A 23,645-nucleotide genomic window follows, 5' to 3' on the forward strand; every position below is an offset into this window, starting at 1 on the left:
GCGGAGACCCCTTCTGGGCCGCCGTCAGAGGGGGACATGACGTGGGGACAGTGGCAGCCACAGCAGCACCGCCGGCTGTGGAGACGCGGAAGGGCCGGGGGCCAAGGCATGCGAGGGGGGCGGCGCCCCTGGGAGCCGGAGGGGGCAGCCCCCCACGGGCTCTCCCCCGGGGCCTCGAGGGGCCCGTGCCGCGCCTCCGACCTCTGGAGCCGTGAGACAAGCTTGTCTCGTTTCACGCCACTCGGTTCGTGGCAGTTTGTCGGGGAAGCGAGGCGCCACTGCCAGGACGTGGCTCTCTTGTCGTGTCACATGGAAAATGCCTTCTCTGCAGCACGCTGGGGAGAATGGCGTCAGCAGGACCCTGTTCGCTGACCCTGCACGGCTGGGCGACGTGTCACGTCCCTACGCCCTGGCGCACCACAGCTCAGGGCCCTGGCACACTGCACCGAAGCCGCAGCTGGGCCAGCCCCGGCCCGGTCCACCCTGTCTCTCCTGCCCCCTCCTCCCTAACTGCCCCCACCTCCTGCCTTCACTTCCTCCTCACTCCCCTTTCCAGACCACCCCGGGGTTTTCGGTCCCCCCAACCCTCCTTCCTGCTCCCCCCCTCCGTGGCGTTGGGCGATTCCACAGCCCAAAGCCTCCCGCCACCCTGGGTGGGGCCCAGGCTGTGAGGGGCACTCCTGGGAACCTGTGAGCTGTCCAGGGTGCCTGAGCCGGGAGGGGGCTCGCCCCCTCTGCTCCCTCGGACAGCCCGGGGCGGAACCTCGGGGGAGGCCCTGCAAGGGTTCTTGTTTGAAGAGAGAGGTTCGGCATGGCCGGTGGAGCCCCAGTTCAGCCTGCCCCTTTAAATGGGACACTCGGGCTCCTGAGCCCGGCAGGAGCCCTTCCATCCGTCCTTACGTGGGGGGCCTGCCATGGGGCTGCCCGGCCAGCCCTTCCAGCCCTTGGGGAGCCTGGCTCACGGGGATCACAGATGTGGGAAAAAGCCCTCCAGCCCCACCCCGCCCTCCCCAGGGCTTTCTGAAGCAGCTCCCCCCCAGCCCCTTGGTGCGGGTGAACCCCGGAGGCTCTGCTGGGGGCGCCCGCTGCACGGCGCCTGGACAGGCCTCGTCCAGTCCCCTGCCGTCCCCCCGCTGGGGCGCTCTGAACAGCGATTCCTTCCCTGTGCGTGTGTGTCAGCCCCCAGGGCCCATTCCAGACTCCTCAGAGGGTCACGTGGTGGCCGTTTCCACCCACAGAATACCCCAGCAGGCCACGGGCGAGGGACAAAGCCCTTTAGATGGGCAAAGCAACTGAGAAGCGAGGCGGCTTTCATGCCGGAGGCTTTTAAGCCCCGCAAGCTGCCTTGGGCTTCTCCCCTTTGTAGTCTGAAAAGACCGGCTTCTGGGGCAGACCTCTGCACAAAGCCCCTTTCATCCTCTCCCGGGCTCTGCTGTAGACAGCCGCGGGCCCGTTCGTTAATTTGGGGGCTCCACCAACCGTCCACTTGTATCCCACTGTTCTGTCCTCATTATTATTTTTTAAAGAAAATTGTACAGGCCGCCCTGGAATACACGGGCCCGTCTGGGGCCAGACAGGTCAGTTCTGCACGTGTCTGGCCAGGACACCGCATTTCACCCTCCCGGCCGCCCCCACTGGCAGGGCGTCCTCACCTGTAGTGGGAGAAGCCGGCGGAGAGCCGGGCCAGCTCCCACCCACATCCAGCCGCCTTTCCTTCCGGCTGGTGGGTGGCCTCACTCCCCTGCCCCTCCGGCAGGCGTGGCCATGTGGCAGAGAAGGTGATGAGGGTCGCTGCTAGCCTTGGGCCGTGAAAAGCCCGCATGCCGGTCTTCAATATTTGTCCCCATCGCAACAGCTGGGAAGACCAGGGGTTCTGCTGGGTAGTGCCCCCCTTGGCCTGGGCCCCTGAATGGCCGTGCGGAGCAGAGCCTTTGTCTGCCCACTGCAGACAAGTAGCGTGATGTGTCAGGCCGCAGCAGGACCTAGCCTACCTTTTCTAAAATCTAATTCCTATTTCCTAATATTGTGAAGATTTGTTGACTGACCGACTGAATGAATGAATGAATGACATAAACCGTCACACAGAATGTCTGGCTCCTGCTGGGTGTATAGATGCTAGTAAATTCCCCCACTAGAAAGTAAACGCCAATAAGGGCTGCTCTGGGTCTGTACCACTTCGTAACAGAGCACCCCAGAACGTACTGGCCTAAACCCCAATTCATCATCTCCACAGTTCTGGGGGCTGCGTCGGGTCAGCTGGGGGGCTGTCGCTTGGGTCTCCCACACGGCTGCGGCTGGATGTTGGCTGGGCTGCTGTCGTCTGAAGGCTCTAGGTCGGTGGATGCTGGTCGTTGGCTGAGGGCTCAGCTGGGGCTCGGCTGGAACCCTACACACTCCGCGAGGCCCCTGCCTGTGACTGGGGTGTCGTCGAGGCTGGGTCCTCAGAGGGAGCCTTTCTGAGCTTCCACGAGGCCCCGATGGAAGTGTAAGGCTCCTTACGGCCGAGCCTTCCTGGAACATCCCTTCTGCTGTGGCCGAGGAGTCCCCAAGGCCAGCCCAGAATCAGGGGAGAAGAAGCGGCCAGCTCACACTGCAGAAGAATGAGCATTCACTGCGGTCATTGCTGGAAATGGCCCCTGCCCCAGGTGGCGAAAACAGCTGCTTAAGTCGTAGCAAATGGACTCCTCACGGGTGGTGCTGGTGCCTAAGACAGGCCAGGTGTCCTGCTCCCCTTCCAGGGCCCTTCCTTCCCTGGTCCCCGGCCTCTCGCCCCCCACATGTCAGCTCGGCTGTTTTTACGCCCGGCCAGGCCTCAGCAGCCCTCCAAGGACCAGATCAGTTCCCAGTGACACTGCTGTCGCTCAGAGCCCCGCAGACACCTGGCCAAACCATAGGCACCTGTGAGGTGGGGGTGGCCCCAGGTGGACGAGAAGCAAGGGCAGGTGCAGGCAGTAACAGGCAGGAGAGCGTCCGCCCGTCGGTGCAGGAGCGCAGCTGCTGGTCGCTTCCAGCCCACGACTCGCCGCTGTTAGGTGAGTCGTACTGACGTGTGGTTGGACGTGTGGACTCCGGTGGTGCCTCTGCCAGCTCTGGGGCCGGGCAGAGAAGGTGCCACGCGGTGACTCGCTGCTCAACAACGGGAGTGCCCTTGTGACCCGAAGGGAGACCAGCCGGGTGTGTGCCCAGCTCCGCCCCGGCAGTCCCCGCTTTGAGGAGGTTTTCGGTTCATTTGTTGCATTTATTTATGCAGCATCTCTGGAGCATGTCGACTGCCAGGACCTGGGCGAGATCTGGTGACACCACGATAAAGCGTCTCGATGCCGCCTTCGAAATGTCCCCCAGTCTCCAGGGAAATAGAAACAAGGGCAGAGAGAAGCGAGATGGATTGTGTGCCCGGGGGAGGCGTTCTAGCCTCTCGGCCTCAGTTTCCCCATCTGTGAAATCAGTGGCTGCTGCCCTGGTGGCCATTTGCTGTCAGTGATCGTCGCCTGCTGCAGTGGCGACGTGTGGCCCCGAGTGGGAAGTAAACACGATGCACTTTTCAGAGATCACAGACAAGGGGGGCCTGTCCCGGTCTCTCGGCCCACGGGCTAGCCACCTGGCCAGCGGGAAAGCAGATCTGTTGGTTGGAGCCTCAGGTTGGGCCTTGTCCCCTCACATGGCTCTGGCCTGCCTGCTCCCAGGAGGGGCTTCGGGGTGGGCAAGAGATCAGACATCCGTGGGTGCAACGTGGCTGGCCACTGGCCTGGGGCTAGGACGCATCCTGGGTCTGCGATTCTGAGGCAGGATCGTGTGACTCTGGGCAGGCTCCTGCCCCTGCTCCGGTCCGCGCCCCGTCCTCACTCCAGCAATAGGAGCCGAGCTCGAGCTGCGTCCCAGGCATCACGGCTCAGAGGCGGAGTGGGTAAGACAGCATCTGACCTGGAGCTTATGTCACAGAGAGAGGTGGACCGAGCGGCCCAGGACTGGCCCCAGGGACCCGCCGGGGGCCCCTGATTCGGGGTGTCGGGGGGCTTTCCTGCGTGGGGACTGAGGTGGAGTTCTGAGTGCCCGGGCGTGCGCCCTGGGGTGGGACGCACACTCCTTAGCTGCTCGTCGCCAGGCAGGGGATGCACTATGTGTGCCTCAGCGTCAGGGCGTCCCCCGAGCCGTTTGAGGGCTGTCGCAGTAGGGAGGGGCTGTCGCAGTAGGGAGGGGCTGTCACAGTAGAGAGGGGCCACTGTAATGGGAGGGCTCAGGCTGTGTGACCTCCTGCCTCACAGGTGAGGGGGAAAGGGATGTCCTTTTACGGGGCCCCTCGAATTCCAGGCTCTTGAACCTGGGCCAGACTCCCCCACCCCCGTGAGCCATCTCCTCCTGATAATGACTTGCTCTTTACAATGGGGTTCTGGTGTCTCGGACACAAAGACCGAGGGACCACTGTAATAGGAGGGCTCAGGCTGTGTGACCCCCTGCCTCACAGGTGAGGGGGAAAGGGATGTCCTTTTACGGGGCCCCTCGAATTCCAGGCTCTTGAACCTGGGCCAGACTCCCCCACCCCCGTGAGCCATCTCCTCCTGATAATGACTTGCTCTTTACAATGGGGTTCTGGTGTCTCGGACACAAAGACCTGATCCTCCACGAACGGGCACTGCCATGGGCTCTCGCCGTGAGGAGCTGCTTTAAATCGCAGAGCGATTCTCTCTTGTGGCCTGTTGGAGAGGAGAGGCTTGGGTCTCTTTGGTGACAGATGATATCCTGTCAAACCCATTGACGTGGGTCGCACTTCTTAATATTTGTTCAGTGCTCGTCTCCGTGGCCCTGAGACGCCGGCGGCCGTCGCTCGCGCACCCCAGCGGCCCCCCTAGCAGTCTGGCGTCTTGTTCCAACTCCTTTCTCCTATTTCTCGGCCGGGAACAGTTGCTTGCCAGACCCGTACGCGTCCTTTGCCCCCTCAGAGTTTTACGGAGCGCCCTCTTCCCGCGGCTGGCTTCTCAGGAGGCAGAGTATCCTCACGAGGCGGGGAGATGTGTCCTCTGAGCTCCTGTCAGAGGTGACAGGTGGTCCTGGGGACAGGGCTCCCCCAGCCCTGCACATGTGCCGCCAGGTCACTGGTCACGCCCACTCCGCCCTCCCCAGCCCCTGTGGCCTCTTCACCGCCCCCCCACAGTCTTGTAAGGGCCACTCTTCCTCTGGACCCTGAGCTTCCAGAGGCAGGGACCACGTCCTGCCCAGGACCTGGCATACGAGTGACCAGAGCAGAGGCGTCAGGGCCAGAGTGGCCATGAGCACCGACATGGTCTCCATAGGGTGGGACAGGAGCTGTTAAACTCCCCGCTGTCAGCTCCGGATAAGCTTCGGGAGGTGAGATGGGGCCGGGCCGGGGTGAGGGGCTCTGCCGGCCACCTTTCCTCTTCACTGCTGGCCGGCGCTGCCCCAGCCACCTGCTCGGACTCCGGCCGCAAGCGCTGTCTGCCCCTCGCTTTCCGTTGTCGGCCGGCGCCTCATCCCCCTTCACTGGCGGGCAGTGTGCTCGAGGCGAGCAGCCCCCGTGACCGTCACCGACCGCGGGCCTGTTTTTAATCGCGAGGCTGATGACTGAACCGTAATGTCCCCTTCCTGGACTGTCTCCTCGGGCCCCCACACTGATTACTGCCAGACGTGCTAAGTGAAGCTCAGTGCTGAGGCCTTTGTGGAAATCCTACGAGCTCTGCCATTACGGAACGTCACACGCGTCGGAAGACGCCGTGAACTCTGGTGCAGCCAGGAGTGGGAGGGGGACACTTTGGGCGTGAAGCTCAGCGCCCCCCACTCCCCATCCCTGCCCTGCTCCCAGCCCCGCCCCTGCAGTCCCCTTCCCAGGCACGGGTGGGCGGCGCCGAGTTGCCCATCACATGACTGTCAAGTGGGGGATGAGGAACCGGAGGCTGTGCCCCAAGGGCTGCGGCCTCCATCAGCTCCTGGGCCCACCCCCCACCACGGCCCTGCAGTCTGTCCCTGTGTCTGCACACGCCCCCACCTCGCTCAAATGGCGCCCAGAAGGAGGCTCCCACGAGCTTCATTTCATGACACGTCTGCAGAGTCCGAGCTGACTCTGGTCTTGTGCCGGCTGGGGAGTCTCAGAGATCAGCAGGCCTGCTCTTCTGTCAAGAAATGCCCCACCCAGAGCGGGCGGGGGACGGGGGAGGTCCCCGAGGTCTTTGGGTGCTCATGCATCTCACGCATTTGCCAGGAATGACCCTCGAGAACGCAGCTTGTAGAAACGTCTCAGGCACTAGGAGTCTCTTTAATTCTATATCTTTTCATTGATTTCCTAGTGCAAGCTGCTACTTAGCGCCCAGATGTGAGGCCCAGGGTGGCAGGTCTGGGGCCTGCCATCCTAAACTTGCAGTTCATCCATCCATCCATCCATCCATCCATCCATCCATCCATCCTCCATCCATCCATCCATCATCTGCCCATCCGTCATCCATCCATCCTCCATCGATCCATCAATCTTTCCATCCTCCATCCATCCATCCGCCCTTCCTTCCATCCATCCATCCATCCATTCATCCATCCATCCATCCGCCCTTCCTTCCATCCATCCTTCATTCCATCCATCCATCCATCCATCCATCCATCCTTCCATCCATCCTTCCATCCATCCTTCCATCCGTCCTTCCATCCATCCTCCATCCATCCATCCATCCATCCATCCATCATCCATCATCCATCCCCTCTTCCATCCATTTATGCACCCTCCCCAACTCAATACCGATTGGTCAGAGGTTTAAGTGGCTCTGCTGTAGATTCTTGAGATAAATCGGTAAGCAAGAGAAACAGAGACTCACCCATCTGGAGCTTAAGGGCCACCACCACACACCGCTGAGCATGTCACGTACTGCACTAGGGCACTTAGCTGGGGGCTGAAAGCCACTTGCCAGGCTACGTACCCTGCAGTGGGCTGCATTGACCTGGAAGGAAAGGAATCTTTTTCGTGATGTAAAGCGGCCAGCCATCCAGATAGGGCCCCTTTCTAAACGTGCGTAAGGCCTTTGGTCAGGCGGCAGCAGCCCTGCTGTGTCCTGGGCGGTGTCAGCGGGATGGTGTACCTGCGCCCCGCCCAGTCCCATCGCCCCCAGTCCTGCCATATCGAGTGTCCTTGTGCATAGCACCTGCAATGTCTTTCTCCCAAAGTTACTTTCCCTGAGTAACTGTGATTCATCCTTTAAGCGACACCTCCTCCAGGAAGCTGTCTTTAACCAACCCAGGGGGAAATAAGTGGTTCATGGCTCCTGCTGGCCTCAAGGCAACTAAGGTGGCCGGCAGGCCCGTATCCACTGCCGTGGCTCAGGTTCTTCGGAGGGTCGCCAGATTTGGGGCGGAAAAAAAGGACACTCAGTTAAATTGGAATTTCATGTAAGCCTATAAGTATATTGCTTATACTTATACTAAATGTTTATACTTATACTAAAACATGCAGCCTTTGGGAAACACATTAAAAAGTTATGTGTTTGTGGGAAGTTCAAATTCAAGTGGGGAACCTATATTTGCCAGTGGCAGCCCTAGGCTCTGTGTGACAGCAGCCTCCGGGGGCCAGGCCCCCAGGATGGGAGGGCCCCAGACCGCTGTTGCTGAGGCCCTTTGCCTCAGAATTACACACCCAGCTGAAAAATCGCCTTCACCCTCAGGCTCGCCGACTAGCTTGCTCCAGGCTGGGAGTGATGCCGCCTCCGGGCCCCCACCACACGCACGACTGCAAATGCACACATGCACATGCATGCACACGTGCACACGCTCACACACGCACACGCACACACACGCACACGCACACACAGCCTAAACCCTCGGCCTTCCCTCCATCCTGGCTGGACCGTCTATCGTGCGTTCTCGTCAGCCACCCTCCACACTGCAAGCCCCCTCCCCCCAGACACCCCCACAGGGACGCCTCATGTCCGTGGGCTGGTTAGGTCCCACCAGGGTGAAAAGTGAGCCCAGGAAAGTGGCCTCAGCCCTGGGTGGATGTTTTTTTTCTGCCTAATTATAAAAGCCATTGCGAGAGCAATCACAAAACAAAGCCACCGGCTGTTAGGGGGACACACTCTGTGCTCATAACTTAAAGAGCTCGTTTGAAAACCTGACTGTAAAACCACTTAATTACTTGGTTTTAAAAGCAGCCATGTGGAAATTATGTTCCCTGGATGTGCATTTTGGAGGTGATTTCCGGCGGAGAACTCTGGGTGGTGCGCACTGTGCCAGCCTCACTGGGCTGTCTCACGCTGCCCCACGCTGTCCCCGAGCCACTCCCAAGGCCGCTCAGAAGAGCCTCATGGGGCCCCCGTGGGCAGACAACTGGGCAGCCCTCTCCACATTAGGGGAGGAGCCCAGGGCCCAGCAGCGGGGACCTTGTGACACCTGCCCGGCGGCTCGTAAGAGTGAGGCCGAGGCAAAATTCTGAATGTTTTAACTGCAAACCTTATCTTTCCACTGTGCCTCCCTGCCGTCTGTCCAGCCAGCCAGCCAGCCACCCACCGTTCACGTGCCTTTTATCTGTATTTTCGTCGATCTGATGGCTGCAAGGTGTGCGTGCGCACGCGTGTGTGCGTGTGTGTGTGCGTGTCCGTGTGTGTGCGTGTGTGTGTCCGTGTGCGCGTGTGTGTGTGTCGGGGGTGGCAGTGATCAGACGAAATCAAAGGTGGTGAAATATGTTTTATGAACATCAAAAGCCTTTGACGAACAAAATCTTACGCAGAAAACCAATTGATGAGTCAGATCAAAGAAGGCAGCTCGGGCTGAGGCTGGCGGGGATCTGGAGCCCCCTCCTCACCGGCGTGGCCTCAGGCGGGCCGGGCGACCTCTGGGTGAGGTACCAACCTCTCCTGAAAGCGGGGACAGCCACAGAAAAGGCCCTTGGGAAGAACCAGAGAGTGGACACACGCAGCACAGAGCGCGTCCGCCCCGAGCGCATGCCCAGCAGGGCTGTTGCGAGTTCTGCACATTGTCGCATCTGCACAGTCACAGCAATCCTGTGAGTTACTGTCAGTGTAGTCAAGAATGATGTAGGATTTTAACGACATCTGGTCTGAGTAGGGCCCTGAAATACCCACATTCTGCCCCAGAGTGCAGCCCCTCGGCCGGAGGTTGGCTCCCAAGGGAGAGGCGCCCACAGAGCAGGTTTTGAGGAAAGTCACAGCACCTCCCCACCAGGCCCCGGGGCCCCTCCTCCCAGTCCCCACCCCCACCCACCCCAACCTGAGGCTCGGGTACAAGGAGGAGACGAGGAGGGGCGTGGGTGTCCCCCTTCTTCTCAAAGCGTGGCATCAGGGTCCCCAGGGCCGCGGGACTGACTGAAGTTCACGCGCTGTGTAGCACGGCCAGAATTCAGCCCAGGTCTGCTGGATTCCTCAGCCCTACAGGACTGAGCTCGTTATAAAGAAGCCACGCGTGCTGCCGGCGAGGTCGGGATCCCGGCCACGGGCGGCAGCCACGCGCAGGCACATCACAGCAATGCTGGCGTCAGAGGCACCTGAGGCGCCGCCAGCCCCGAGGCTCGGCAGCTCCGCCTGCCTCCGGTTCCTGGGTGTCCCTGTGTCTTGAGTGACGGGGGTGGGCGGGGGCAGGGCCAGGCCTCCGCCCTGAGTGCTGCGGGGGAGGGTCCGGGAGCCTCCGTGCAGGCCCGAGGCCCTGCTGCTCCATCAAATGTGGGCGTTGATGGCTCTCGCGGGGAACCAGAGCCTCGTCACGCTGGTCTCCATGTGACCGCGATGGCTCTCAGGAATCCTCCAGAGCTCTCTCCCCAAGAACTTTAATTAAAGCATCACTCATTCGTGGTCAGAGGCTGAGAAGAAGCTGACAAAGCAGGTGACTCGCCCCCATTGTCGCCGTGCGTTGTTCGGTTCACCTGCGTCTTAGGGGGCATCTGTCTGGGGAGGCCCTGGCCAGACCCTAGGGCCTCGCCCTGCCACTGGGGAGTAGAAGTCACAGTCACATGGGTAAGAGGGTGGGAAAAGGGGACGGAAGATGGTGCCATCCCTCCCTGGGGACCGCGGTGCCTTCGACGGTGAGTGGCCTTCGCACGATCCTCACCGTGTCCGAGCTCCCCGCGCCCACTCCCTCCACCCGTGGCTTCCCCGGCATCGTCCTCTGTCCTCACCCTCCCTCTCTGCCCGCCCCTCCTCAGTCCCCTTCTCCCTTAAAGACCTAAGTGCCACCAGAGGCGGCTTCCCTCCCAGCGCCCCGGGCGGGGGCGGGGGGCGGGGGCGTCCAGAACCCCTGCGGGCGTCCGGTCCTGCCACGGCTGCCTCTTTACATCTCCTGGGGCCCTCTCCTCGCCATCCCCACGGCCTCCTGCTGGGCGGGTCCCTTGTCCCGTCTCACTCCCTCTGTGGTCATTCCAGTACGTCCCGGACCCCCCGTTGTGACGTGGGGGGCCCTCCGTAGCGTTCGTGACAGCCTGCGAACTGCTCCTCTGGGCCCTGTCTGTCTCCCTGCTGCTCTGCGTGCTCCACGAGCCCAGGGACGACTCGGCACCTGCTCTGTCCCCAGCACCAGTGGTCATCGGTTCCATGAACGCGTGGGTGACAGCTCGACTGCCACGCTTCATCCTGCTCCGGCTCACCACCCACCCACGGGACGGGCGGTGACAGCCTCTCTGGGACCATGACAGGGACAATAACAGCAACTGCCTCATCAGAAGGTGGTTGAAAGTATGTGTGAAGCATCCAGTACCGTGCCCGGCACACAGCAGTGCTCAGTGAAGGCCACGCAGGGTGATGTCTCCCCCTGTGCGTTTCCCTCAGGCAGACCAGGCTTCACGATGCCACCGGCTGCGAGGCCCGGTTTCCTCACCAGATACGAGGACGCGGCGATGACGGGCCTTTCAGCTCTGTCGCTGTGACCACAGAATGTCATCAGCCCTCCACTGACGACCATGGCCTTGCCCTGGTCACCCTCCTCCAGGGAAAGCCGTCAGAGTGACTGCCCATTGACGCGAATGCAGCGTTTTAAGCGGCTTGACCAGCAGTGGCGATGATACCTCGGTTTCTAATTGCAAATATTTGCAGAGCCTTTGAAGATCTCGGTTATTTCCAAAAGCTGCCATCTCTCCCCAGGAGGCCACCTGAGTCACTGTTGAAAAGGCGTCACACGGAGGTACTGAGACACATTCCCTTGCTTCTGGGGTTAAATTAAGGGGCAGATAAATGAAGGAACTGTTCACAGGTGTCATCACACGCAGTTAACACGATCGTCTGATAAAAGACAGTCACCAAAACACAGCCCCCCGGAGAACGAGCCTCCGCCTTCCTGCCCAAGCAGCCAGGCCTCCGGCTTGGTCTGCAGAGTGTCCCCAGAGTGCCCAGCACACGCGGTGAGACCGCGCTCACGCCACAGCCACAGTGGAAGCCCTGCTGGGGAACGGAGGTCCTCGGTCATGACGCTGGGGGCCGGCGGGGCCCCACGTTTTCACAGATGCTACGGAGGAGATGTACTAGCAAATCCCAGCTGGAAAACACTGGTGACGAGTTATCTTTCTATGCCCCGAACCACGTCCGCCTCATCGGGTTTCTGTCGCTCAGACATAGAACTTCCGCGTCAGCTTCTGGCCAAAGGCAGAGTGTCTGTCCCTCCGTTTGGTCTACACGTGTTCCTGGGGACGTTTCCTGCGTTTTGGTGATAGTCGGGCCAGGAATTAAAACGGCACCAGCCCTCCCCGGCAGTCAGTTCGTGATCGTGTGTGAGCGGGTGTCCTAAGCGGCCTTGGCTGCTGGTCAGCGCAGGGCTCACACAGAGGCAGGACGAGGCTTTCGGTGTCGGGCAGCTGGGCCTCGGGCACCGCCCGGGCACGCAGGCCGTGTGGGTTTGAGCTGGTCATTTCACACACCCCGAAGCTTCCAAATTTTGTCTCTACAATGAGACAAGAACATCTCCCACCTCATCCTCGTTGAGAAAACACGAGAACTCATATGTGCCGGTGCCTAGTGCGGGGCCAGGCACACGGTCGGCACCCACCCCCACGAGAGAGGGGCCCAGTCCACGCAGAGACAAGACCAGGAGACACCAGCCGCTGTCGCCCCAGTGCGGAGCCGGGTCAGGGGCTGGGCGGCATGGCGGTGATGACGGCCGGTGACCGACGTGTGCACTGGGCCCTAAGTGTGTGACACCCTTCCTTGTGCACACTGCGTTCTCTCCCAGGAGCCGACCTCACTGCGGGGTGGAGGGTGAGTGGACGAGTAGGGGGAGGGAGGGAGGGCTGGGTGGGTGGACAGACGGATGGACGGTGGAAGGAGAGGGGAGGAAGTAGAGTGGAATCGCAAATATTAGTAACTGCTCGTAGATTATCTGGAAGGAAACCGTCATTCAAAAATGTCCTCCCCCTCTCGTCTTAGTGGAGACCTGAACTCTGCGTTCTTAGGCCTTGGCTCACAAGCAAGTTCCCCTTTCCATGGAAGTCTGTTATTTACTGTATTTTTCTGATTACGCGTTTAACGTTTTCATCTGCAAGTCTTGATTTACGAAAGCGTGTTGACTTACTCCGCAGACGTGTCAGCTGCGTCTCCCGCGCCAGTGACGCGGACGGGGCCAGAAACACACGCCAAGGAAAGGGAGACGTGGCACCTAAATCCCGTCATCCAGAAGCCGTGTTCTTACCTTCTGGACTGTTCCATCCTCCTTCTTCCATACGCTCGTACATTTGTGTGTGTCTCTCTCCTCGTGTGTCTGCAGATGTGGACGTCTGCGTGTCTGCGTGTCTGTGTGTCTGTGTGTCTGCGAGTCTGCGTGTCTGCGTGTGTGTGTCTGTGTCTGCGTGTCTGTGTGTCTGTATGTCTGCGTGTCTGTGTGTCTGCGTGTGTGTGTCTGTGCGTCTGCGTGTCTGTGTGTCTGCGTGTCTGTGTGTGTCTGCGTGTCTATGTGTTTGCGTGTCTGCGTGCACACGCACACAGTCACCTGACTGGCTTTCTCATAGTGCTTGTCACCACTCCTGCATGCGTCTGCCCACCTGTCTCTTTCACACAGATGTGAGCCCGCGGGAGGGGGTCTGGCGCGTCCCGTTTCCCGTGGAGCACGGTCCCCGGCGTTCAGTGAGCAGGAGGATGAGGGTAGGACTCTCGGGTCATTCTCCCTTCTCCTCAGTGCTGCCTGGGTGACACGTCCCGCTGGCCTTTCCCCGTCCAGGTTCTTACAGATGCCCGCAGCTACGCGGATGACGGGGACATCCGGCCGAGGACGGCTGCAGATACCCCTGCTCCAGCCTGGATGGGCGGTAGCACCCAGCAGCCCCTGGGCTGGTGCACTCCGCCGGGACACATTTCTGAGGAGGGCTGGAGAATTAGCGCCATGTTTGAACGTATATCAAGAGGTCTCTCCATCCGAGCCCTGCCCCAGCTTAGTTTGCCAAGAGGTTTTCTTAATATTTTGGAAAACAAGGTGCTCTTTTACTCATCATGGGAGCCATGGGGGGGCACCCAGCCAAGCGCCTGGACCTGGGGAGGTAAGGGCTGAAGGTCCCGAGACCTTTGGGGGACTCGAGCCAAAAACTTACCGAGGCCACAATGGCTGTAATTCAGGCAGCCGTCGGTGGGCCCTAGAAAGGGAAAAAGAGCCGGGATCTGCTCTTTGTGTTTCGTGAATAGTTCTAGAAGCGACCATTAGTCAGGGCTCGATAAACACCACCCGAGGCATCGGGGGCAGGGAGGGGCCGCACCCCTCCGGTGCGGTTGGTGGGAGCCTAGGGGTGCAGGCCAGGAGGAGCCGCTGATGTCACGGAGCTGTGAGCGCAGGAGCCTTGGGAAACTGCCACAGCGTCTCGCTGCCCGCCACAGCCAGGCGAGTGGTCCGCGAGGATGCTGGAGACCCCCCTGCCCCGCCCCCAGAGCCCTGCGCCTGCCTGCAGAAGCTTCTGGGGAGCTGAGGCCCCTCCTCCTCGTCGCCGTCAGCTCTAACATGAAGGCCTCTCGTGGGCAGAACCCACGGGAGGCCGGGCCACGTGGCGTTCCGGGGATGCTTAGAAGCCCGAGAGCGGCCCGCGGAGGCTGGCACGGGGTGGGGGTGCTCCCCGCTCCCCGACGCGTTAAACGTTTGCCAAGAGCGAGACTTAAACGTTCCATCGACCATGTTCAAGGGTTACCGACTGAGCACCTACTACGCGCCAGGCGAGGAATCAGGGTTCAGAATGGACGAGACAAACATGTCCCCTGCCAGAGTGGACGCTAAGTGAGTGAAAGAGCGGGGGGCGGGGCAGGGTAGTTAGTGTTTCGTGGGGACAGGGTTTCAGTTTGGGATGATGGAAGCTTCTGGAAACGGATGGTGGTGGTGGTCGCACAGTGGCGTGAGCAGACTTGGTGCCCCGAACTTTATCCTCAAGAGGGTAAGAAGAGTAAACTTCACGTCGTGTGTGTTTGGCCGCAATAGAAAGTAGTAATGTAAGTGGATCTGTTTCAGAGCGTGAATAATCGCTTCATGGCAACGAGAAGGGACGGCGTGTCGGGGCCTGCGCGGGTCGTGTGCTCAGGAAGGGCCGCCCGGTGCAGGTCTCTGAGCCGGGAGCTACGAGTGGACACGGGGCCAGTCGTACGTCCCCGGGGGGCTCATGCACGCCCAGGCACATGAGCTCCAGACACCCGCGCCAGGGCAGGCTTCTGCTGAGCCGCCCCCCACACCGAGCCCCTCCTGGCACCCGGTGCCCCGACGCGAGGCTGCAGCTCGCCCCCCGCTCCCCGCTCCCCCTCTGTGTCCTCTCTCAATCAGTGGTCCCCGTCCACCCAGGCGCGCAAGCCAGAAACATAGCTGTGCCCCACACGCCTCCCGTCTACCTATTCCCTGCCCGATTCGCCGAGCTCAAACTGAGACGTCGTCGGCACCTGCCTTCTCCCCTCCAGGGGCGTGACCTCTGCCCTCGTGCGGGTGATCAGGTGACCCCACCTGGGTAACCACACCGCCCCCTCCCTAGCCTCCCGGCCTCTGGCCTTTCCCCCGCTCACTGCATCCGGATGGAGGTGGCTGGGGGCACCAGGCAGAGTGGGGAACATTCCGGAGCAGAGTGTGTGGGCGCAGCAGGCATCGGCGACTGGGAAGCAGTCTGGGCCGGCTGGAACCGGGGCCCTGGGCTGGCAGGGTCAGCAGAGTGAGGGTGTGGGAAAGAGCCGTGAATGCCAGACTCAGGAGGGGGAGCAACGGGCCCGGCGGGGACCCCAAGGCGCCAAGCAGAGGCATGCTCCCGCAGGCCGGGATTCCCGTCCACTCAGATTCTGCATGGCTTCTCCAAGAATGGCTGTTTCCGGTCTCAGAAAGGACAAAAAGAATGACAGGACCTTCTATTTCTACGAGTTTCGAAGGTGCCTAATTTGGAACCTCAGCACGGAAGAGATTATGGTCTCCAATTTGAGGAGACTGACTTGCCCAAGGTCACCAAACGCAAAGCCACATCCGTCAGACTCTTTCTGTGACCTCTCCTGTGCTCTTGGTTCCCTAGAACCAGGAATCATTATGCGGAGCGATTTTCTCCTAAAACTCTGGGCAGGTGACCTGAGTGTGTGCCGACTGGCCCAGCAACACGCATTCATCCACAGAGAAACATTGGCGGGAGAGTTATTTTTGCTTATCGTGACTCACCAGGCGTGTGAGACGCTCCGCACAGACTCTAATTCGAGAGCTGGGGGCGGATGCTGCTGTGTCTGTTTGTCTCCACTGTCTGTCTCCACTGGCATCGAAGCCAAGTTTTCTGTGTCCCCGGCTGGGCACATCTGTCTGGCCAGGAATAGACAGAGCGACGGGTTTAAATAGGTCACCCCAGATGACACCAATTCCGGGGCTGTACTTGGTAAAGAGCGGCCTAAAAACTGTTCTCTTGATGACGGGGCGTTCTGGAGGGAAGCCAAACGTCCGCTGACCCCCTGGCCGGAGCTCCGGCAGAGGCGCGAACAACCTTCTTTCTGGAAGTCGTTTGTTTTCCTTTATAGACTCAGAGGTATGAGAGCTGGGATTCGAGTGAGCTTTGCTGCGGGGCCAGCTGGGACGTCGGCACCACATTTCGGAGGGGACAGCTCGAAGCCCCGGCCAGGGAGGGTCACATGACAGCCAGGCAGGGTGGGCTGGAGGTCGCCGTAACATGCAGTGACCGGAGCAACTGCAGAGCCCGTGTGCGGTCTGGGTGGGGGTGGAGGGAGGCCCCCGGGGTGCCCGCACCCCGTCCGGTGCTGGGCTGGCCTTCCCAGGTGCCCAATGCCCGGCGAGGCTCCTCCTCCACCCATTTCCACGCTGCCATGTTACGTGTCTCAGCTACACCCCGGCCAAGTGGCCAGACTCGCCCTGGAGTCAGCGAAGCATGTGCCCAATAAATTCATCCATGATGTGAGCTACACAAGAAGGAAGGAAGGGAGAGAGGGAGGGAGGGACGGAGGAAGGGAGGAAGGAAGGAAGGAAGGAAGGAAGGAGGGAGGGAGGGAAGGAGGAAGGAAGGAGGAAGGAAGGAGGAAGGAAGGACCGACCAAACCAGGCACTTGACTTTCTTTAGGGGGGTCTCACTCTGCCACTCCCGCCTCAGAATGAACATGCTGGTCACACCGAGCTCTGCCATTCCTGGCTTCCGTCTTCATCGTTTGAGGCCCGACGACGCCCCCTTGGGGAAGCCCCCAGCCCAAGGCCAGGCCGAGGGTGAGGCCAGCGAGGCTGTAGGGCGCACGATTGGGGAGACACCCTCAGGCCCACACGCCTCCCGTCCCTCTCCACTGCCTTTGGGACTCCTCAGCCCCATGGCCTGGAACCAAAGAGGTGCTTGGAGAGCCCACTGAACTCAGCCGACCCAGACTTCTTTGACAGAAGATGCTGCACTAACGAACCGTGTTGTCATGCCCCGGTGCCGAGCTGAGTCTGTCACTCACACTGCGTCATTTTACCCTTCCGGTGGCCTCCGCGGGAGGAATTCCCTCCTTCGTTTTACTGACGAGGAGACCGAGGCTCAGAGACATGCAGTAACTCGGCCGAGGGCGCACAGCACCGGGGGGTCCCGGCCGGTGAGGACCGGAGACCAGCGCCGTGTGCCCGCAGAGCCTGCACCGTCCACACGTGCTCCCGCTGCGGGCCGCATTCTGCACAGGCAGCGTGACTGCCCGGGGCTGTCACCAGTCTCCCCACTTTAAACAAGACACAAGCTCCCTGGGCCTCCTGTCTCCAACTGGCAAATAAAACAGGGGTGAAGACAGCACCTCCTCCTGGGGGCCAGCAGGAGCGAAGTCCTGAGGGCCCGGGGTGCTCTCCCGGGGGCTGGTTATTTCGTTTCATCAGGGTGGGGGGAGGGAGATGGAGGCCAGGGTCGGCCACGTGCTCAGGGTCACACAGCTGGTGGGCGCAGGGCTGAAAACCAGCAGGAGCTGCAGCGCGAAGCAGCCCTTCAGCTGGAGGGAGCTCAGGATCACCGGGGCCTTCAAGCAAACGCCGAGTCCGATCCGGTGGGTCGGGGCCAGTACGCGCTTCCGGCAGGACCCCGTGATGCGGGGCCCAGAGTTTACTGGCGGAAGGTTGGGGAGCTGTTGCGGGGCTTCGGGGTGCGCACCCCCGGCCGCTGCAGGGGGACCTGGGCGTGGTTCAGTGCTCTGCGGCTGAAATCCGTGTCCTCGTCACAGAGGAGCCCTGTGTCTGCGTTTGTCCTGGGCCTTGCCAGTGACGCAGGCTGTCCGGGGTCTTGGGCTTAGACGGGTCTGTCGACTCTTTTTCTCTAAGTGTCATCTCTGATTTCAATGCGTCCAGCCTCGTGGGCCCCCAGAAACCGGCGCAGCCACCACACGCTTCCCCTGAAATAGTAAGCGGTAAAAATACACCACTCGAAATAGTCCGTTCCCAGTTTGGAAGCGCGGTCTGCCAGCCTCCACTCGGCGCCTGCTCACTGATTCGGATTTTTTTGCTCCAATATCTCTTCTGCTGCCGGCACCTCTTCCTCCCCCGACCTTTCCTGGCTGGCTCGTCCCCCTCCGAGGCCAGAAACAGCACCCCCACCACCCCGTCCAGATAGCTGGGCGCCGGCCAGAATCGCTTCCTTAGATTCTTTCCCCTCCCTCCCTGGTGACACGGTGGCAGAGCTTTGGCCTGGCGGAGGGCTGTGACGGCGAGACACCCTCGTCCTCAGAGCCCTTACGCTGTGTGGGACTGTCACCAACACATGATAACCGGGAGGTGGCACCTGCCTGGTGCCAGGCCCTGTGCTGCGGGCTGAAGCTATGGCAGTAACAAACACGTGGCCCCAGCCAGCTGCACAGCCTCCCGGCCTGCAGGGAGGGACAGACGCACACAGAGAACGTCAGGGAACGCTGGGCTGGACCACACGAATGTGGAAGATGCCCGGGGGGCGGCGTGGGGGTGGGCTGATGTGTAGCAGGGAGGCCTTCCTGGAGGAGGTGACCTTTGACCTTTGACATGAGCCTTGGTGGATGAGGATGTGTTTGACAAGCAGATAACAAGGGGGAGAGTGTCCCCTCATAAAAACAGGCTAAACTCAAGCTGGGGGTTCCTGCGACGCAGAGACGCCAAAACTAAATGAGAAACATTCAGCTCTATTGAAGTCGCTCAGAATTTGGCACTCAGAAAATTTGGAAGAAGTTATTTTAACTTCGTCACATGCGGATTTTGTGTCATTCTGAAATTTTAAAAGCCGATTCTGAATTACCGATGGTGAGGTCGGAGGTCCCATGGTCCCGCTGTGCGTTCCAGCCAGAGGGGGCGGTGCACGCAAAGCCTCCCAGTGTGGACGGTCTCAGCAAACAGAGCAAACGCACCAGTCTGAGGCGGCTGACGACGGACCATGAGGGGTGAGGGGTGAGGTGCAGCGGGAGGCAGGGCGGGTCCCTCTGCCCGGCTGACGACGGACCGTGAGGGGTGAGGGGTGAGGTGCAACGGGAGGCAGGGCAGGTCCCTCTGCCCGTGCGCCTGTGGTCACGCTGTCCTCTCTGCCTGAACCGCCCTCCCCTGAGACTGCCAGTCAAATTTCCATTGGTTCTTCAAGGCTCATCTGGGTGTCATCTCCTCCGGGATGCCCTCCTTCTTGCCCTCAGGCTTGCCCTGGACCTGGATGCTGTTCTCCCCCACGAAACCCTGGGTGCACCTAAATTCTTTCTTGACTCTGTGGCTTTAGCAGCTTTGGAAGGATGGATGAATCCATGAATGAATGAGTGAGCTTTCATCGATAGGTGATTCTTTGAGCAGTAAAGTGGATAGGATTTTTTTTAACGGCTTCGGCTGTCTAAGCTACTTAAATACCCCCGGTGGTGTCTTCCTCCCAAGGGGAAAAGCAGGCAGTTACCCAGGAGTTCCGAGCGAGGCGGAGCTCTTCATTCATTCACTCGTGCGTGCATGCATTCGTTCCTGAGCCCATCAGAGTCGGACGTGGATTAACCGACAGCCCCAGGCTGGCCTGGGCCAGCTGCCAGAGGCACAGAGAAGGAGCTAGGTCACTGCCGCCGCCGTGCTCAGGGGCCCTGTCTGATGCGAGCATCATAGGACCGTGCTGAGGCTTCAACGAGGGGCCCCCGGCTGGCGGGGTGTGGTCGCTGCCCTGGGGAGTGTGGTGCGGATGCTGAGTGAACCCTGCTGCATCCTGCAGGGTACAGGAAGTCTCGGTGACCTGTCCCGTTTTCCTGATTGTCCAGGGAAGCCGAGCGCAGTGCAGGACATTGGGAAGCAGCAGGACGAGGGTGTCAAGTCGAGGAGGAGCCCGAGACTTTCCATCTGCCAGAGCCACAGCAGGAGGGAGCAGTTTGGGTGACAAAATAACAACCGAGTATCGATTTACAGCTCAGAGGATAAAATACATATTCACAAGTTCATCGTGATGTAAAGAAATGATTGACTGAGTAAATAAATGGGGAGGAGAGACAAATGTCTGGAAGGATTCCCAGTAATGTATGCAGCTACTCCACCCCCACGGCGGGGAGCCGGCCCCCCACTCGGATGTGGCCGTGCCGCGCGTGATGCCAGTGACTTCCATCCTAAGGGACAGGGTGGAGGAGGGAAGAGAGGACCTGCCAGGTGGCATCACCAGGGACGGGCCACGTGGGCAGCATGTGCCCGGGTACGCTGTGAAGCGGAGGGCACTCCCCCTCCGTGCCCCTCCTCCCGAAAACCCGTGACCCCGGTAACCATGAGAAAGAATCAGACAGGCCGAAATGGGGGGCCTTCTACGAAACGCCTGGCCAGGAGCCCTCGCGACTGTCAAGGTCACGGAAGGAGGCGTCTGAGAAGCCGTCACAGCCCAGAGGGGCCCGAGAGACCCTCCGGTGAAGGCAGCCTGGTGTCCCAGCCGGGATCCCGGGACCGACGGCAGCAGTGGGTAGACGGGCGACATCAGGACACGGTGTGGAGTGCAGATCGCACCGCTGCGCCCGCGGTGGTTCCTTAGTTGTGACGAGTGTGTCCCGCTAACGGGACGTCGATAAGGGGAACGGGGAGTGTGGTGTACGCAAACCCTCGTCGCAACTTCTCTGTAAATTTAAAACTATGCCAAAATAAAAGTTTACTTATAAAAAAGTAAATTCCTTCTAATCCCACTACTTAAAACCAGCCAGTCTCAACACACGCTCTGTTTCCCTCTTCATCGAGGTGAAGTTGGCATGCAGCATCATGTTAGTTTCAGGTATATGGCAAAATGATTCAATAGTTGCATGTTGCAAAATGATCACCTCAGTAATTCCAGTTAATATCTGTCATCTCACATCGTTACGAAATTTCTTTCTCGTGATGGGAATTTTTAAGGTCTTATGTTCTTAGCAACTTCCAAGCACACAGCACAGCATTGTTCACCAAAGTCCCCGTGTGGCACGTGACAGCCCAGGACTCCTGTGTTTCATAACCGGACGTTTGTGCCTTTCGACCCCTTCCCCCGTTTGCCCCGCCCTCACCCCCACTCCTGGCAGCCCTCGATCTGTTCTCCGTATCTACGTTTAGCTGCTGCTGCTGCTTTTTTTTTTGGATTCCACGTATAAACGAGATCATGTCTTTTTTTTACCTTGTCTGAATTATTTCAGTTAACAAAATGCCCTCGAGCTCCACCCGGTTCACAGATACAAGATTTCATTCCTTTTTCATGGCGGCGTAAGATCCTCTCATTCTTATGTCTACGCATTTCCCACTGACAGATCGCGCTAACCCGTATACACTCGCCACGGACAAAATGCTAACGTGCTTCCCTGTGCTTTGTCAATGTGAAGTGTGCGCAATTCCGCTTGCTCACAAGTGTCCCCTGCTTTTTTCATGAGCATAAAGGCTCCCTTGTCATTAAACATTCTCTGTGACCATCGTTATGTGACTGCAGGTTACCCCGACCATTTCTTACACGCCATCCCCGCCCCCGCCCCGTTTTCTGCATACTCACCCGCCTCAAGGAACATCTCCAAGCATATCTTTGTCCACCGTTCAGGGTCAGAGTCACCGAGGAAGCAGGCTCCGTGAAGGCCATGCCGTCTCCTTCACACCTCGGTTTGCTGGGGAAGAAGGGGCTTCCGGGAGGGGACTGGCTGACGTACCCGGGAGCTCTCGAGGGTTCTGCAGAGGGAGGGAGCGGGGTCACCTCCGTGCCCGTCAAGGCGGGAGCTTTGTGCAGCTCGTCGACCTGTGCTCAGCGTGCTTGAGGCCGTGTCCTCTAGAGGGAGGTTGGGTTTAGAAAGGCCACCACAGGGCGTCCACGCGGGACGGTCCTCACTGCCCCGTGCCCTCCCCCGGGAAAGCTGTGCTCACTGCGGCCAGCCCCGCTGCCGCGCCCTGTCCTGTGGGGACGCACCCTGGAGGGGCGGCCAAGAGTGGGCTCGACGTCATGCTCAGGTCCATGCTGCCTGGCACGGACGTCGACATCTGCCTCCTGTCTCCTCGCCTCAGTTTCCCCAGCTGACCGGGGGCGGAGGCACAGGCTGGGAGGTGAGCGTGCCAGAGGCCACGCAGACGTGGAGCCTGAGCTCGGGGGCCCGGGGTCCGAGCGCGCGCCCTCACCCCCCGCTTTGCGTTTCAGATCATGCTGGTGAGCTCCTCGCTCGGCGACCGTGACCAGAGCCTGTTCGTCAGCACGGACGAGGGCGCCACCTTCCAGAAGCAGCTCGTCCCCTTCTCTGTGGAAACGCTGATCTTCCACCCCCAGGAGGAGGACAAGGCCCTGGCCTACACCAAGGAGAGCAAGGTGAGCGGCCGCCAGGACTGCGGGGCCGGAAGCCCCGGGCTGGGGCGCTGGAACCCGCCTCGCCTTCTCCCCGAGCCCCGCCTGGCCGTGGTCTGGGCTTCAGCCGGGGGACCCCGCCGTGGGACAGCCGCGGGCGGAGGTGAGGGAGCACTCGGTGCTAACAGGCGCGTGCGGTGCGATCTAAAAATAGCAGGTAATTACTAGACCGTTCGGCCCTGCCTCCTCCTGCTTGCCAGCCACAAAGGCCCTCCACTTCCAGAACATTCTATGCACCCTCCCAGGCCGCCTCGCCAGGCCTTCCCCTCAGCCTGGACTGGGCTTCTGCCTTCACTAGGAAGAGTGAGTCAGCCGTCAGGTGCCACATCGGCGTCCCTCCACTGGGGGCTCTGTCTGCCAGTCCCCAAGGGCAGCTTCGCGGGGTGGCTGAGGAGATGCCAGTGGTGGGGGCTCTTTCCTGGCCAGCATGAGGTGGTAGGACAGCGGGGTCCCAAGGACCAAGGGGGCAGAGTGCCACGGGGCGGGGTGGGCCCTGGGATTCCCGCAGCCACTGCATGAACCCACCACAAACTTAATAGCTTACGATGCTTTTAAGAAATGCACTTTTCACAGTTTTAAAGGCCAGAAGTCCAAATCAGCTTAACTGGCCCAAAAGCAAGGTGTCCGCGGGGCCACGCTCCCCCTGGAGGCTCTGGGAGAGCTCCCCCTCCAGCTTTCAGTGTTCTGCATTCTGCTGCCTGTGAAGGAATCTTTGAAGGCTGCGGCTTCGCATTGTCCTGGGGGCGGGGGCTGAGAGGAGAGAGGGAGGGAGCGCTCTCCCCCACACCCCGCCCCACCTGGACCACCCAGACGCCTTCCCAGCCAAAGGTCCTCACTGAATCATGCCCTGCAAGGTCCCACCCATGGGGATCAGGCTGTCTTTAAGGGACTTCACCCTACCCACGCCCAGCGGCCCCACCGTGGCAGGAAAAGGGTCCAGGAGGAAGCCTGGCCTGGACCACAGTTGGGCAGTCGGAGGCAGGAGAAATCCCTCCCAGCCTCTCTCTCCTGTACCCTCACTCTTCTCCGCTGCCTCCCTGGGCCAAACCCAACCAGAGGCCAGAGCGGGGAGCCTAAGGAGAGGTCTACACAGCCAGCCTCCCCGGCAGAGGAGGCCGGAAAAGGGCAGAGCGCGGGTCCGGAGGCGGGGGGAGCTGTGGGGCCTTTCTCTGCCACCCGGTGGGCCCCGCTGCACCACACTCCTCCAGACCCCAGCACCTGTCTTCCCAGGATTGATCGTGATGTGTAATTATATGTTCGTGCTGTTACTTGATTGTTCCCTGCACCCTACACACGCACTCGGGGTAAGATCCTCCACGGCAGGGGATATGCCTGGTTTTTTTCACCATTTTATCTCAAGTTTCTGACCAAAGATGGTTGGTTGGATGGATGGATGCATGGATGGTGGATGGATGAATGGAAGGTAGATGTATGGATGCATGGATGGTGCATAGATGGATGTGTGGCTAGATGGATGGATGGATGGATGGATGGATGG

At 60.3% G+C, this 23,645-nt stretch overlaps 1 protein-coding gene across 1 annotated transcript in view; it reads left to right on the forward strand.

Annotated features, from left to right (window-relative positions):
- SORCS2 (sortilin related VPS10 domain containing receptor 2) overlaps positions 1-23,645 on the forward strand; it is a 377,827-nt gene that overhangs the window by 296,179 nt on the left and 58,003 nt on the right. Inside the window, exon 8 of the mRNA XM_015594851.2 lies at positions 21,947-22,111. Coding sequence (XP_015450337.1) covers positions 21,947-22,111 — 165 coding nt within the window. The remainder of the gene's footprint in view (positions 1-21,946; positions 22,112-23,645) is intronic.

Source organism: Pteropus alecto, unplaced genomic scaffold (genome assembly GCF_000325575.1).
Source record: "Pteropus alecto unplaced genomic scaffold, ASM32557v1 scaffold5, whole genome shotgun sequence".
NCBI lineage: Eukaryota > Metazoa > Chordata > Mammalia > Chiroptera > Pteropodidae > Pteropus > Pteropus alecto.